This window comes from Parasteatoda tepidariorum, chromosome 2 (assembly GCF_982258835.1).
Source record: "Parasteatoda tepidariorum strain Cologne lab strain chromosome 2, Ptep-v5.0, whole genome shotgun sequence".
In the NCBI taxonomy this organism is placed as follows: domain Eukaryota; kingdom Metazoa; phylum Arthropoda; class Arachnida; order Araneae; family Theridiidae; genus Parasteatoda; species Parasteatoda tepidariorum.
In genome coordinates, this window is record NC_141756.1 from 4,737,045 (window position 1) to 4,754,823 (window position 17,779).

Consider the following 17,779-nt stretch of genomic DNA (forward strand, 5'->3'; position numbering starts at 1 on the left):
TATAACGTCCATTAGCAAATTTATAACTTTTTTTTAAAAAAAAATGCACTTTTAGGTTGTTATTTTTAAATTACATTTCTAAAACAAATCTAACCTCAATTAGCATATTTACAACTTTTTTCACAAAAACAAAATGCACCATTAGGTTGATATTTCTAAAACAAATATAACCTCCATTAGCTCATTTATAACTTATTAAAAATTGCTCTATTTGGTTGAGGAAACTTCATGAAAAAACTAAGCAAATGGTTGAATTCGTTACACTTGCATTGCATTTTAAAGGGAGAATTTTTTTAAAATTTTTTTTAAAACCAGTCAACCCAATTAAAAAAATCCCTACCTGTTCTAAGTCCATAAGATACTTCGTATCCAAAATTTTCAGCTGCCTGAAGTGATAGTCCAATCCTTTCTGTTGTCGACCTATCTTGATGTCACGTCTCATATGTTTTTAGAGTAGCAGCCAAAATTCTGCTGGTATTTGATTTTGAGCATATTCTTTAGCTGCTGAGCCTACGTTTATTTCTAATTGCTATAAAACTCCCAATAAATAAACTCTTTGAAGCCTTTAATAAAAATTTTGCAGCTAAATAAGTTGCAATTTCAACTAATTGAAAGTAGCATTAGTTCTTACATAATTTGAACAAATAATTTCAATAAAATCGATAAAATGTCAATATTTTACTAAAAACTTTTGTTAGAAGTGAGCAAATTCATTAATCAACTGAGCGCACTAGTTTATATGATCATAGATGTCACAGAACGTTCAGTGACATCTATGATCATATATAATCATAATCATCTATGATCATATAATTACGAATATCAATTCAATATTTCAGTAGAATAATTCTAAATGAATAAACTATCAAAAAACTGCAATTATTTTTTTTCTCGTTTTTTCAAAACTTTTACTGTGTAGTTGCTTTTAATAGTTTTGTTCAGATGAAATCACAACATCGGTCTTTATTAAAATATGGTACTATAAACTATGCTGTGGATAATGGTAGTGAGAGTATTAGAATATAAATCAATTTTATTATTAACTGCAGTTTAACAGCTGTATTTAGAAACTAAGCAAAATAAATGTCACTTCCTCGCTCAAAATTACAAGTTATCAAATATCAAAATATAACTTTGAGTAATAAATTGTTATTTTAATGATTTACTTAATCCTTAAAAACATATTAAAGTTACATTGTAACAGCTGATCTATTTACAATGCGGATTGCCATGGCAACCACTCTCAACTAAACTTGTTACTAAACGCTATCTGTTCATCCTCTAATCGCTAAACTGTAAGGTTACCCATGTCTCTAAGAACAGCTCATGTTCATTTTAAGCACGATATTTTGTTTATATTTCCTTGTGACTGTTAAATGCGTTCTATTTTATTCGTATTGAACAAATTTAAGTACGAACTAGTCGGAAAACTCAAGATCTAAAACGAGCATTCACAAAATTATATCAAATATTGGAACTGATAGTTAGTTGGCAAAAAACACAAATTACTGAAATTTTGAGAATCATTATGAGGCGGTAAGAACTTTATTTTGTTTTATAACCGGTGTTGAACTGCCATCCCAATTCTGAGTTTACGACTGTCAATCTTCAACACTGTAGAATTGTTATTTTAAACCCAACCCATAAGGCAAAGGAATTCCTTGATCAAGCATTGAGACAAATTAGCCTTCGTGGAAGAGTTTTTGATGGAACTAACCAGCATTTGCATTACATAGAGAATAAAACCACGAAAACCTACCATGGTTAGCCTGACATCCACTAAGGATATTTATATCTCAGCTTGTGCAGAATTCCTTCCAACCAGTCATTGCTTTGATTCGAACTTGAAGTCATTTCGTTGATAGGTGAACACTCTCTATACTAAGAGTTTTATCTCGCTATCAGAAAGAAGGAATTGAAATCTGTTTGACTGCTTGATGGTGTTTCTTATTATTACCTTTCCACTCCTCTCTATCCACCGGCCAACAAGCAGATTTTGTTAGACCGTAATCTTCATTAGGATTTGTTAGAGTTCAATTCTAATAATAGAGGATTTATTCACATTTCTTTCAATCCCTTAAATATTTATTTAAGTCCACTGAGTTGCCCCCTTCTTTCCATATAGTATTTAAAAGTGTCTGCCGGCACTCGAAAATAAATTTTATATATATATATATATATATATATATATATATATATATATATATATATATATATAGAACCGTTGTTGAACAGCCGACCCAAATTTTGGGTTTACAACTACTAATGTTCAACTACGTAGCTTTGTCATTTTCAACCCAATCCAGAAGACAAGGGAACTCCTGGATCAAGTATTGGGGGAAATTTGCCTTCGTGGAGGACTTTGTGATGGAACTAACACGCATTTGCGTTACATGGAGAGGAAGACCACTAGAACCTCCCACGGTTAGCCTGACGGGAAGGGGACTAAAACCCATGATCCGTCTACCACTGAGGATATTTCACGTCAGCACTGTGGTCGGTGCAAGCCGAATGCGAAGTTCGTATTGACCAATATCGCCGGGATTCGAACCCGGTTTACTTCTTTGGAAGACGAACGCTCTATCCCCTGAGCTAACGCAGTTCGAAATTACAATTTTAAATAATTTGACATTTTTAAGTTTTTATGAGTTTGCAACAGTTATTCACGACAGTTAAGTTTCGTTTATCTTATTCTACGCCCTGTACGTAAGTTCTGAAAATGGCTTAAAATTTCAATATAAAAAAACACAATTTTCTGAAAATGAAAAGCGTTTCTATTTAGTTATATAATGCTTGAAAAGTTGCTGAATATTCAAGCTTATCTCTTTGTTACAAAGCCCATAAGCATCTTTACGTCAATATAATAATTACTTATAGTTTAAAATTACAGTTTTGCTTCAAGTTTAAGGGGAAAATTAGGGATTTGCTTGCGTTGGCGAAGGAACTTCAAAAAACGTACTTAATTAATTTGAATTGAAAAAAAAAATTGCTATTCAGGTTTAAGCTTCTTCTCATTTTTGCACGAATTAACCAACAAACATAAAACAAAGTTAATTTTAGTATATACAATTTTGTTTAAAAAAAAACCTACTCGTATTATTTTTATTATTCTAATTATGAGTGCATTGTTAAAATTTATTTGAGATGCAATATTCATAATTAACTAAACATAATAAAACTTCATGAAATTTCATTTCATATACAAGGTAGAGTCAGATCTTAAATCTGTTTATAAATTATATTGTAAATAAAAACTGTTAATTAAATTTGTTCAAAAGATATTACTTCTCCTTTTCTTCATTCAATTAACATGAAAATCCTGTTTTTCAATTTTTTTTTCTCTCGCCCAAATGAAATTATTCTTATAATTTTCCTTTTTCTGTTCTTCAGGTGATAGCGGATCTCAGTCGAGGAGTGTTTTCCCCTTTAAGTACCAAAAAAGGAAATTCCCGAAATTCTCTTCCCTATTATCAAAGTAAGTTTTTAATACTATTCCGTCGCCATTTTTTTTTTTTATTAAAACATTTTTATCCCTATTTTTCCCTTTTTTATTTTCCTTCATGTTATGCAAAGCAACTTATCTTTATTCTTGTAACATATTCCCTTGTGATTTTATGATATTAATCCTCTTAACTTAATTAGGTTTTTGTTATCTAATTTAAAAAGTGAAGAAAAAAAATATGTATATAATTTTTTATTATGAGATATGATTATTAAAAGACTGTTTTTTTCTTAGCTTCCTTAACTCTTTTTAGTTACAATTCAGTATTTTTGTAACAATTTCATAATTCCGTTTTTTTTTTGTTGTTTTTTTTACAGCAATTTAATCTGTACGAATTAATTTCGCACTGACTAAAATTAATGCTAGTAATGAAAGGGATAACTTCGAGTATTTTCTTGCATGTTACTCAATATATGATTTATTTTGTTTACTATGTAAAATTGGGCTTCCAATTTTTAAATTAATAACCGAAATTAATTAAAAATTCATTTTCCATTGTCTAAAATGTAAGCTGTTTAAATAAATTACCAAAGTTAATTTGAAATTAATTTTGATCACCTAGGGGAGTCGTGGGTCATATATCAAAAAGGCCAAAACTGACCTTTTTCGATGTACCTTTTCCTAAAAATTACTTATGATATTAATCGATTCTTCTGGATATTTGAGATTATATCAAATGCATGCTGTGACAATGTTTTGGCGTTAATACCAATACATTTCAAATTATGAAAGACTTTCGTTCAAAAATGATGAACCGTTTTATAAATTTAAAAGTTCTCTGTTCCTAATTTTTTAAAAAATTCTGTCAAAGATATGCATTAACAGTTATCACAGTGTAAACGTGTATATACAGATATTCTGTGAAGAAAACTGGAGTATTATTTTGTTTAGCGCAGAAGAGGTTCATTGAAAAAGGTCAGTTTTAGAATTATTGATATAGGCCCTACCACCTCCCCTTAATATAAGGCTGTTTTTCGAAAGCTAATACGAAATTATGTTTTTTTGCAAATAATGCATGCTATTTTTATAACTGCTGTGAATTTGCAAGTGTTAGGTCAAGTTTAGCCAGCGCTGCTTACGCTTATTTTGAAACTTTAATGGGGGGAAAAGCCGCAATTTCGTGAAAATGATAAGCGTTTGTGGTCTAATCTTTTAATATTTAAAAACTTACTCCAATGCTGAATTACTGGAGCTCATAAAAATTTGCATAAACTGAATATACTGCAATGATTTTGATAATTTTCATCTAGGTGGAAAAATGTCGCCAAATTGGCGATATTTGCAAAAGTTTAATAACTTTAAAATATTTAAGTTATTTATCTGTTCTAAAGCTCAGATAATTCTTCACGGCAAGATTTAGTTAGATAGTTTAGATAGTTAAATAGATTTAATTAGATAGTTAGATAGTTTAAAATCATCGCATTGCTTCAAGTGTAAGGCACTTAAACTATAACTTTTTAATTTTCCTTGGCGACAGATCTTCGAAAAACAGTGTTTAAACATATATTTTCATTGTTATAGAAATTGAGAGTAAAAATTAACCCAAATAATATATATTCGGAAAAAAATATTAACAAAATTATGATGTATTTTTTTTTAAAAATCCTCCATATGCTCTGACGTATAAAGAGATTTCTTCGATAGTTTTTCTTTTCTGAATTCTACCTTGATTTTCTTGATAACTCTGGAGTGGAATGCTTGATTCGTTATTACAAAATGTGTGTGTGTGTTTTTTAAAAGAAATAAATGCATTTATAAGTTGAGTTTTGCATGCAAAATATCACTTTTAATTTATTAACGCAGGAAAAGAAATTTGAAAAATATGAAGGTTTAATCTTGTAGGATTATATTTTTTAATATTACGTTGTACAAATACGAAAAGATCTAACAAATGTATAATCAACATGAAATTTTTTTTTATCTTATGCCTAATTTAATCACTGTATATCTTCTATAAAATCTCACATTTTATAATTAAAAAGAATCTTAATACCTTAATTAATTTATCTAGAGTACTAGAAATTCGTAAGTATTTTATGTTTTTAACTCCGTTAGTAACAAGATTACAAACTTACGAATAATTTCTTTTTTTTTTTACATTATCTTTTTTTTAAATATTTTATGTATCTAGTTTTCGGTCGCAGATAAAAGAAGAAAATAATTCATGCACCATCCTTGTGCATTTCCTTTTTTTACACTACATTAATTTTTAACTTGGAGGGGGATAAAAAACACTGAACAATCTATTGAGCTACGCTGGATCACTGAATTACTCATACTTATTTTGAATGCAGGTATCAAATTATTTATTATTTTCAAAAGAATACACGAAGAAAATTTTAAAATACGCAATAAAAAAAGTATTCACTATAATAAAAGAAAAATGATTAAAAAAAGTACGTCATACCTTTTGGTAGAGCTACAAAAAAAATCTAGTTTTAATAGAAAGGATTTACACTCAAAATTTCTCGAAAAAGATCATTAAATAACAATTTATTTAATTTTTACTTTACCATGTTCAAACAGTCTAATAATTATGAATAAGATGGTATTCAAACTCTTAACTCTAGGAGAAACCGTTTATTTAATGTGAGAGAAACCGTTTATCATCAAATATGGTTAAACAACCAGAATTTTATCACACCAACTAAGCCATTCTAATGAAGCCACTTAGTTCTTTGCAGCTGAATACTATATTATAGTGGAGAGGACTAATCTGTCAAACTCATGAACGACAGAACCGGGATTGCGAGTCCCAGAGTTCTGCACTCACCAATTTGTGACCCAGGACTACGATGCTCTCATTCACACATAGATGGCAGCCCAATAATGCTGCTAAACACAAAAAATCTAGAAATGTCCCATCTCTTTCGATGGGTGAAACAGCCAGATAATCTAATTTAATCAGATTTCACGGTTCATTTGATAAAACACAGCTCAACCACAAACTTACTCCAATTCAAATACTTAACGAAAAGTCTAGCTTCAGTATCTAGTTAAATGTCGTTTTTACAGTTTTGAAACCATGCTAGTTGTAAATGGTTAAAAAGCAGTATTGTTCTGTATTCATGGTTTTCTTTTCCACCATACTAGCTGCAAACGGTTTTAAAACCGTAAAGATAAAAAATGTTTTTTACCTTAAACTTTTCCGTTAATTGAATGGACAGATTGCTGCTGTTTATTTTAAGGAATTTCAGAAGGAAAATTCTAACAGTATATATTAATCATTAAAAGGCAAATTTAAATTAGCTAAATAGTTTTTTATATTTTTTCCCATTTTAGTACATTTCGCATATTGTAATCTAAATTATTAATATAATAATTTTATGTATTATTATAAAACCAGTAAAAATATAAAATTCATACCATGTAAGTGTAAATTCCAGGGATTTCCCATTTTTTTTTTTTAAAAAAAAGTGGTTCAAGAACAAATTTCAATTCTTTCCAATATATTGATTTTTTGCTTTTATATCGATAATAAGCCTCTCTGTGCTGTCCAGTGTTAACAGTACGTTGAAATATGGACACATTAAAGTATCAAACACCAACCAGCACAATAAAATATTTATAAAAAGAATGGGGTTAGAGTTAAAGGAAGATCTTTGGACAGCAAGAAATAGCTTCTTATCATAATTCCTAAATAAATTAAACGAATACAATGAAATAAATAAAGAAACTTTGCAAAGAATAAATGAAAGAATTCGGCTAATTTAAAGTGGTTATCGAAAATGGGTATCTGCAAAAAAATGCAGCATAAATGGATGGCCAGAAAACACAAAAAGATTGGTATCTGCAAGCAAAAATGTAGAACGGCGATGGATTGCAGAATGGTAAAAAAAAATAATGCATAGAAAGGAAAGAAATAGTAGAAAATTGAAATAGTTTGAATGGTGGAACGAATGCTAAAACGTGTGGAAGCGGGTCTGAAATTGTAGGAAAGGCATATAAAATATAAATTAAGAACAAAATGTGTCAATATTCTGAATAAGCTGTTCCAAAATGTTTTCAATTCATCTCGTTATGATTTCTATTCATCTATATATCACGTTTAAAGTAATAAATCCTGTTATTATTAATACTAACCGTTCAAGATTAATAATAACCGTTTCTTTTGGTCAAAGTGAGAAATAAAAAGGGGAGATTTCCATATCTTGTGGCACAATAATCGCGAAGTCATGGCAACTTCCGTGCAGCGGCTCGCTAAAAACTTTTTTAAAAAAACATTACAGAAAGGAACCAACTCGTACGGTATAACTCGTAACCACCCCGGGACAAACATGTATTTTTTTAAAAAAAATTCCAGTTTAAAATCAATGTAGTTTACCAAATACCATATAATACCATATTTACCAAATTTTATCACATATTACGAAGCCATATTTTATGTTTTACCAAAATCATTACCAAAGAGCTTCAATGAAAACTACCGAGTATTTTGGTGTTCACATGGAGCCAGAAAAATGGTACATTTTACCATACTTTTCACCACTGTACTCTTCTTAAGATTTCGTTTTTATAATTTTGTTAATCAAAACGAAAATAACCAAGCTATCCAATTTATTTATTTATTTTTTTAGTAGTGTCACCTGAAAAATACAATACACAATTTCCTGGTGAGTCGTTCTAAATTGCGTTCTTTTCATCACCGTTTATACAGCTTGTAACACAGTCTGTGCTTAAAGTCTCCTTTTGTAATTGTTGATACACAGCAACAATTCGAAACAACAGCTTACATTCGAAGCTTTTCTATTGGAGGTCAGTGGTGGTTACACGCAATGGGAATCCCATCTGTCCTTTCAGCGACACATTCATACTAAATGTACAATTTCTTGCTGAAGTTTTTCTTTTCATGTCTGTCATCATCACCTGTAGAGTATTGTGAAAGGATATATCACGAACTTTTAAATTATTGTTTTGTAGTTAGGGTTGATATATTTTTTCTAACCTTATTCATTGCGTCTGCAGAGTAGTTAATGATTTTCGGCCCATTATAAATGTCTTAGTGGAATTTTTATAAGCTTCTAATGTGAGGACGCATATAAAGTAAATTTAGCCGAATAGTTATAATGATCTTAGTATTTTACCGGCGTTGAACAGCTGACCCAATTCTGAGTTTACGACTACCATTGTTCAAATCTGGGACCTTGTTATTTTGAACCAAACCCAGAAGACAGGAGAATTCCTGGTACAAGCATTTGGGGGGGAAACTAGCCTTCTTGGAGGTCATTTTGAGGAAGTCACTCGCACTTGCGTTACTGGGAGAGGAAAACCTCCCATGGTTATCCCGACAGCAAGGGACTCTAACCCGTAATCCGTCTACCACTGAGGATATATGATGTCGGTGCAAGCCGGGTGCAGAATTCATATCGACCAGCCATCGCTGGGATTCAAACCTGGGGCACCTGATTGGGAGGCAAGCGCTGTATCTCCTCAGCCACCTCAGTTCTAACTTTTGTTCTAGTATTTTATTTTTGTTCTAGTAATTTTTTTTCTAGTATTTCAAACTTGCCTATTACATTTCCTACTGTATATGCTCTTTGATTTGCAAGTTTTTAAATACAATATAGCTCAGCCCCGAAAGTGTGCCGTGCTGCCCTGCCAGGGTTCTCCATTATCACCGGCCACATGGCGATTATATTATAAAGAAATGGCGATTAAAATTGTATCCGTTAATCGCCAGCCGATCACCGAAATGTGCTTGAAAACATGTGCTTTCGTATCATTTATTTCACGGGAAAGCTGTCATCATCCTCGGAACACTCAGGTTATTTAACGCAAGTTCAACGTTTCATGAGAACTGAATTCCGTTATTAAAGATATTCAAAGTTCAAGTTTATTTCATAGTCTTTTTTTTTTTTGCCCATAATGTGTAAAACTCTGATCTAATTAACATAATTTTATCATTAATAATTTTAAATATTTTTGATATACTTTTTTAACTCATAAATCTTATCTTGTTAATAGATAAAAAGTATCGAAAAAAGTGGCCAAGATTTAATATGCTATTATTGTTCACTGTTTAGCGAAAGATATTAGGAGTAACCTGTGTGAAACTGTTCTGTGAAAAAAAGTATGGTCAAAACTAACAGATTATGGTATAATTTACCGTGTTTTTGGCTCTTTGGGAACATTAAAAAGCTCAGTCATTTTTATCGAAGCGCTTTGCTAGTAATTTTTGTAAAAATAACAAAATAATATGTTTTTATAATATGCGATAAAATTTCTTAAGTGTAATAAAATTTGGTGATTTTATCATACCTTGAAGCCTGGCATAAGAATCTTATATTTCGTTAAATTTACTTCTGAGTTTTATATTTTTTTAATAAATGTTTGGTAATAAGAACTATAATTCTAAGATTTAGAATTTCCAGTAAACTGTTACCCTATGAGCGAAGAAAGTACCAAATGAATGGTTTATATATTTTGGCTTTATTAACCAGAATTTCGATTTTTTTATCATACCATACAGTGCCGAAATTTTGCCAGAATGTTTTTCTCTGTGTAGCTTCACAGCCAGAAATATTTGGTAGTAGGAAGTGGAGGCACAATTGTTCTTTTTAGTGCATATATTTTTAGTTGAATAATTTCAGCTGTTTTATGCCAAGAAACAATAATTATTGCGAAACAATCATCGGTGTTGGTGAGCGTGAGCGAACAGGGAGCTTAGCCTTCAAATAAGCACTAAATATTCATCTTATGAATCAGAATTTTCTATTTAAATTAAATTAACTCAATAACTACTTTTTTCAAGAAATTTTACGACATCAGATTATCTTAATACATTTATAAAACAAACTATCGGCTTTGTGTACGGGACATAGCTTTCACAATCTTTTATTTCACGGTTAAGAAAAGGGCATTTCTTGGCAGAAATATTTCATAAAAGCATATGAAAATAGTTAAATACTTGAAAAATAATTTTAAAGATGGATAAATAAGTTTAAAGTTTTTACTTTAATCTATATTCTTTTCAAATGATAGCACGGTTTTGCGCGTAACATTTTTTTGCACATGCATCAACAAACGAAAAAACATCTTTTACACACACGTAAAAAACAATATATTAAAATATAACTTATCTATCGCTGCTATTTGTTTAGTATATTATCAAGTTATCGATCTATTTGCTCCTATTTTTATTTGAAAACATTTACAGAGAGAAAACAATTCTGGTGAAATTATTGTACTTTATGGTTATGACAATTCACGTGAAAGAAAAAAAACATAATTCTGGGTAATAGAAAAAAAATAGACGGCATTTGAACCAATTATTTGGTACTTATTCTGTTCATAAGGTTTATAGGAATATCTTGTTTTCAAAATTATAGTTCTTATTACTATAGTTTTCCAAATGAATAGTTTTTACGACCTGCTCATAGGTATCATAAAAATAATACCAAATTCTACTACAATTATCACATATTATAAAACCATATTTTATTGTTAATTTTACCAAAATTATTACTAAAGCACTTCGATAGAAATTATCGAACTTTTTGGTGTCCCCATAGAGGCTACATTTTAAGATATTCTAGTAGGTTCAACCCTATTTTTTTCTCGGTGTAGATATTATTCAAAAGCATTTCTTTTTTGGCCTTACATTGGCTGAATTCACATCATGAATGCTCCGAATCGTCTCTTTTGGTTAGAAAAAATATTTTTCAAATTGTTTATAAAAACTTTCTGCAATACCAATGTTTATTCTTTTGAGAATTTCCCAAAGTCGAGTATCTAAATAAACCTTAATTCCGAGATTTACTTCATGTAATAAACAGCAAGTTTCCCTTCTACCGAATATAATTATTTGTGTTTATCAAAAACCGTTATGTGTTTTTAACCATATAACGTGCCAGATCCCATTGTGGTTAATTATAAATATGTGGTCAATAAAATAAAAATTTACATTCTCATAAAGGGTATAAGATTGTGAGCGAATATTGTACTTCTAAATTTTTTTGTATGCATAAAAAAATACCATTTCTATTTTTTAAAATTAATCTTCTTCGGGAGTTTTCTTTTTATCACATCTTTTTTTGAGCCAAACGAATCGCCCCATATCTCTTGGCTTAAAAGGATAATCCAAACATTTCTTGACGTAATTAACGTTTTATTTTTAAAAAAATACTTTTATTATTTTTCATTATAAAGGAACATGTAGTTCGGAAATTGGGAGTTAAAAAGGATAATGCGTGACTGTAATTTTAAACCATAAAAAATGTAAATTTTTTGTTAAATTAAAGTCGAAGGTTTATTTTTAAGCGGCAAATAATTTAAAATACGTAAAACACTCAAAATTCGTTGAAATTAATAAACCGCATGAGGGAATATTTTAGTACCTTCAAGTAATTAAGTTTACTTTTAAAAAGCCGGCACTAAAAAACATTACTTTCCGGTTATGTAAAGCTAATTACGCGAGAGTATATAATTACTCTAGGGACACATGTTTTTCTCTTTTGAGCATTTTTCTTTTGGCATAATAATTATAAAGCTTTAAAATGACTCCATTCAATAAAACCTTGTTTAAAGAAGAATTATGGTTCATCATTTAGGGTAGAATTATTTTGAAGTGTAGAGTTCATTGTGGTAATTGAATAATGTAGTTAGTTATAATAATGTATTGAATAATGTAGTTGTTCATTTCAATAAGTAATTACTACATAACTTTGCACGTGATTGACTTAATATATTTTAATGCGCATATTTAACGTAAAGAATTTGCTATTCATTTTGTAAGTTAATTTCTGAGAGAAAATTAGAAAAATGTAAAAAAGAATGAAGAGGAGATATTCATAATAAAAATAGAAATGCTTTTCCCGTTCGTTAATTAACTTTGTTTTTTCGTTGATTCTGCGCTTATTATTGTTTTAACTCGGAGAAATTTGGAAAGTTTGGAATGCTTGCGAAATTTTCTAATTATTTCGTTGATGCGTGATTAGGTGTTTGAAGCTTTGTAACAATTTAATAAATGTTTTAAGCAAATCTAAGTAGTTGAACTATACAGATATTTATAAATTCTGAACAATATTTACCGGTTAAAACTATCTCTCAACATTGCACCAAAAAAAAAACACAAAATCGTGCTCAGATTTGATCGAATTAAGGAAAATTTCTGTTAATTGCTCCAAAGCACAAAATCATCCAAGCGTGACGAAGTAATCATATTTTTATGTTTCAAAAAGTGATTTTGATGAAGCTTTTACAAAAATGTCAGCGCAATTTTTTTTTAAAATTCGTAATTACTCTAAGCAAAAAAAAGTAAATAAAAATTATTATTTGCTATTACGGTTCGACACATTATAGATTTTTTTATAACAATTCTTATTTATAAGCGGATCAGCCCACTGATTCCCGATTTCGAAATTTATTAATTCGTATTCATTCGATTTCTTACTATCCACTCAGTCACTGAGTAAATCACTCATTCTCTCACTCATTTCATCCTTATAATGCTTTTACATCGATTACACAAATAATTTAAATGTATAATAAATATATGTTATATATTTGTTACACATTTAGACAACATCAAACTGCTTAAAAAAATTTTCCTTTCATATTTTGAATTACTTACTCATTCATTCAATCACCCTCTCCTTCACTCATTTATTTAATTCTTATCATTCTTTTACATCAATGACACATTTAGACTGAGCCAAATTTGCTAGGAAAATTTTTTGTTATTCAGTATACCAACAGTTTTCATAAACAGTGAATATCATTTAGTAAACTGATGTAAAATATTTAATGTTAACCTTTTAATTAAACCTTTAGACCTTTATTTTTTAATTAAACCTTTAATTAAACTTTTAGACTAACACGAGTAACAAAGCTTTGCCAATAGTCATATTAATAATGAACAGTCGTCATAATAACGGCTGTTCTTTCGACCACTATTCATTACTGAAAAATATTAAGTAACTCTCTATACAAGTCTCAATCCTCGTATAAAAAAGTATTCTATCTGATAGTAACTTAGAGAAGAAATTAAATACGAAGCAGAAAAATAAACGTGCAATTTATTAGACAAAGATGATCAGCTTTACCTTAATACAAATTGCATTTTAACTGCTGCTTTAAGTACTCAGTTTAAAATAGTGCAGTTTAATTATATGATTATTGACATTATCTCTTTGAAATTACGATGTCATTTAAATGAAACAAAATCGTATAACAAAAACTTATCAGGAATAACGATGTGCCAACCACTGTCCGTTAATGAAAAATATTAAATAACTCTTCATTTAATTATCAATCCTCTATTCTCGTGATTTATTCAGCAACTTCTTAATCAACAGATCATTTAGTAACTTATAAAGCTATTTTTCAATGATTCCGTTGCTTTAAAAATTTTTTTTTTCTGAATAATTTTATTTTATTTTATAACCGTCGTTGAACAGCCGACCCAACTTTTGGATTTACGGCTACTAATGTTCAACTCCATTGCCTTGTAATTTTGAACCCAATTCAGAAGACGAGGAAAATCCTGGTTCAATTATTGGGAGAAATTTGCCTTCTTTGAAGACTTTTTGATGGAGCAAACCCACATTTGCGTTACATGGAGAGAAAAACCACGAATACCTTACGGTTAGCCTGATGGCAAAGGGACTCGAACCCATTATTCGTCTGCCACTGAGCATTATATACGTCAACACTGTGGTCGGGGTGCTCTGGGTGCGGAACTCATATCGACCAGCCATTGCTGGGATACGAACCTGCCTCACCTTTTTGGGAGGCGAGTGCTCTATAACCTGAGCCACCACAGCTCTTTGATGAATAACATGTTTTTTCAATAACTCGTAACAGTTGTGTGTTTTTAACAGTTATTTTTGATTGTTTGTTTAGAATGAAAATTGGAAAAAATATTATTATGAAGAGAATCCACAGCTTTGTAAAAATGGACAGTAATCTGATTTTTTTTTAATATTAGAAAAGCTATTCGCACACAGCATTCGGGACTCCCACGGGTCAGAGAAAATCTGAAAATGGGAATTTTATTTTAACTCTAGAAAGCAGAGAATAGTCAGAAAAGTTTTTTTACAAGAAACCTGGAAAATAATCCAGTCTTAGAATTATCAGTAACAGTAATCAGTTATTTAGATTCGAGTTAAAAAATTATAACATTTATTAGAATACTTTTATGAAATTCCACTTTTTAGTGAAACTTTTCCATGTTTCTCTTCTCATTCTATCTTATGTTTTTGCTCACACAATCTAATATTTGACATTATAAAAATAAAAAAAAAAAAAAATAAAAAAAAAAAAAAAAACGAAGTTTTCTGATGGAAAATTGCATGGTATAGATAAAATATGGTATGAATTGTCATTGAAATTTACCTGATATACCTAAAAACAAGTCTGGGAATTTTCTTCTGAAATTGAGTAGGAACCTAGTGCATTGTATGGGCTCACATAAATTATTATTAATAACACTGGGGAATTAATTTTTTTCCTGCATTTCTACAATTACTGGGTAATTCGGGTTCGGGACTTTTAAATCAGAAATTAGTTTTGCTCCAAGAGCTACAGATTTTTTTAATGGTATTATTAGGCAATTTTTTGTCGAAATTTATAAGTTTAAGAAACATCAAATATAACAGGGTGTCGCATAAATGATGCTACAGACATCTAGGGAAGTTGGAGCGCATCATCAAGATTAAAATTGCATAGGTACCGATGCCTGGAAATGCCGTTGTAAGCATGTTGGAGCTCTTCCTTATTATGACCTGTTCAGAAGCACACGAAGAAACAGTTCATAATTGGGAAGCGCCACTAGTGGTGTATGACGGCATTTCCGGGCGTGGGTTATGCAATTTTAATCACGATGATGTGCCCGAACTTTCCTAGAAGTTAGTCGCAACATTGATGCGACTCCTTGTTGTATATAACATTTTTAAAGTTGTACATTTCAGCAACAAAAAAATGGACCCAAAAAGTCGTATAGAATCTGTAACTTGGAGAGAGAATTTGAATCAGTGACCTGAAAATATACAAGATCCATTTAAAACTATCATGCAACAGAAGAAAAAAAATGTTCCCCCGTGTAACTAACTATTGGTTAATTTCAGCCAGAAATTTCGCCGCACTGATGGTTTGTAGGAAGAAAAAAATGTTTTTTTCAATATATTAGCTATTTGTTTATTTAAATGCCCAAAATAATTCCATACAACAAGAGGATTTAGATAAATAAAAATCATAACTTTTCTCCTTGAACCGAAGTACAGTATTAATTTGAAACAAATTACGTTTTTGCCTAACACATCAAGCTCATTTTCTTCGAATTTTCCTTTCAAAATAAAGCACTTTAAAAGTTATGCAAACTTTCCCCGAAGAATAACTGCAAGAAAGCCATAACAAAAGTCAGACACACTGACACAAATATGTTTTGCTGAGTTTTTGTGCCATCATTCAATCTGTCCTTGAGGGAATAAAGTCACGCTTTGAACACACATTGATGAATCTCCCTTTTCGATTCTTATGACTATGCTAAACACCTGTGACACTGCTGCCAATGATGATGATGATGCTGTCGTGTTTGGGAAACATAAAAGAAACACCAGCAGGCGTTTAATGGCTGTTTAGAAGGCTTCAAAATGATAAGTGGATATTTAATAAGAACGCACCACTGATCAAATTATAGGGTGGTCTTCGATTCGAAAGATTTCTAACCCCAATAAATAATGAATGTTTGATGCGTTTTTAAATAGTGTGATTTTTCTGTTTGGGTTTCATTTCATTTCTTTAATGAAGCGAAAAGTTAGGCAGTTTTTATTTTATTTAAATCGGAATTGTTAGATTTGATTCTTTTCATCAAATAATGTATTGTTTCATTGTTTCAACTGCTCCACAAAGGGTCGATTAAATAAAGTGAAGTTAGTGATCCGACTGTATTTTTTCTTTCCAAAATAATTAAATTGAGAACTTTTTTAAAAGATTTAGTCTTAAATCGAAATTAGAGTGCTTGGAAGAAAAATAAACAAATGAATATTTTTTTTATAGAATTAAGGAGGATTCGTAGCTGCTTTGGGATATTACTATTTGGCATATGTCATTTGAAGAACTATTATTGATTAATTTATGTACTATTGTGACTTAGTTTGAGAATATTCCGTAATACTGTTCAGCGATTTTCGAATTCTAATATTACGTCATAATTTCAAGAAATATCGTTTTTCTTAAGGGTGACTAATTAACAATAATTTTTCAACGATATATATATATATATATATATATATATATATATATATATATTGATCATAATATATATATATATATATATATATATATATATATATATATATATATATATATATATATATATATATATATATATATATATATATATATATATATATATATATATAATTCAGGGCCCGCGCTAAGCAATCGCCACCTCGTCAAATACGATAAAATCGTTAATTCGACAAAACCAATTGTGACCACAGTATTAGCAAACGCTTTTTTCTGCTGAAAAGAAAAATATATATTCTATTTGAATTCGAAAAATTACATCAATATGAATTTTTTTATAAAAAAAATTTGTATTCCTTTTCAATTACTGTAATTTCCCTTACATATGTAGCATAACTAATTAGAATTAAATTAAGTCTAGATAATGTTAGCAACAAGAAAAATTATGTAAGAATAAAAAGCATTTTTTTCTGTTGTTTGTATCAAAGTAGATTAAGTGGTATACTACATGCATATTATCATCCAACTGTTTTCCGGAAAATATGTGTTCGCATGTTAAGAACATATTGTTTATAAAAATGAGCTTAATGTAAATATTAATATTAAAACGGTTGCAGAAATGAGGAAATTTATTTTTAATTTCATCTTTGTAAATTACCATTCTTCAATGATACATATGGTAAAGCCACCTGCATTCGGCTGGCAAAAAACGAGTTAAGCCCCCTCCCAACTTTCGTTTAAAAAAATGTCAGTGAGGAGTGTAAAAACCGATAAATCAGAATAAAATAGAATTAAATTATTGAAATAACTTATAATTATTTTATTAAAAAATGTAAGTAAAAATTATTTTATTAAAAAATGAAGGACTTACAAGAATTGAACATTTCAATTTAAATGAAATATATTTATTTAAAAGCTGATCGGAATCTTAAAAAAAACATTAAATGTTGTCTTAAATGGAAAAAAATTTATCATTAAAATTTGAGTTTGGCTAAGACTTTTGAATACTGAAATTCTAATACTTTTGATTTATATGTAATTTCTCTTAAAATTACCAAAATTAAAATTTTATAATTAAAATTCAACCTT

The 17,779-nt window shown here is 29.6% G+C and overlaps 1 protein-coding gene across 4 annotated transcripts in view; it reads left to right on the top strand.

Annotated features, from left to right (window-relative positions):
• LOC107439224 (SAM and SH3 domain-containing protein 1) overlaps positions 1 to 17,779 on the top strand; it is a 147,924-nt gene that overhangs the window by 62,872 nt on the left and 67,273 nt on the right. For all 4 annotated transcript variants that reach the window (XM_043044429.3, XM_043044430.3, XM_071177059.2 and 1 more), the window contains exon 2: positions 3,391 to 3,475. In XM_043044429.3, coding sequence (XP_042900363.2) covers positions 3,391 to 3,475 — 85 coding nt within the window. The remainder of the gene's footprint in view (positions 1 to 3,390; positions 3,476 to 17,779) is intronic.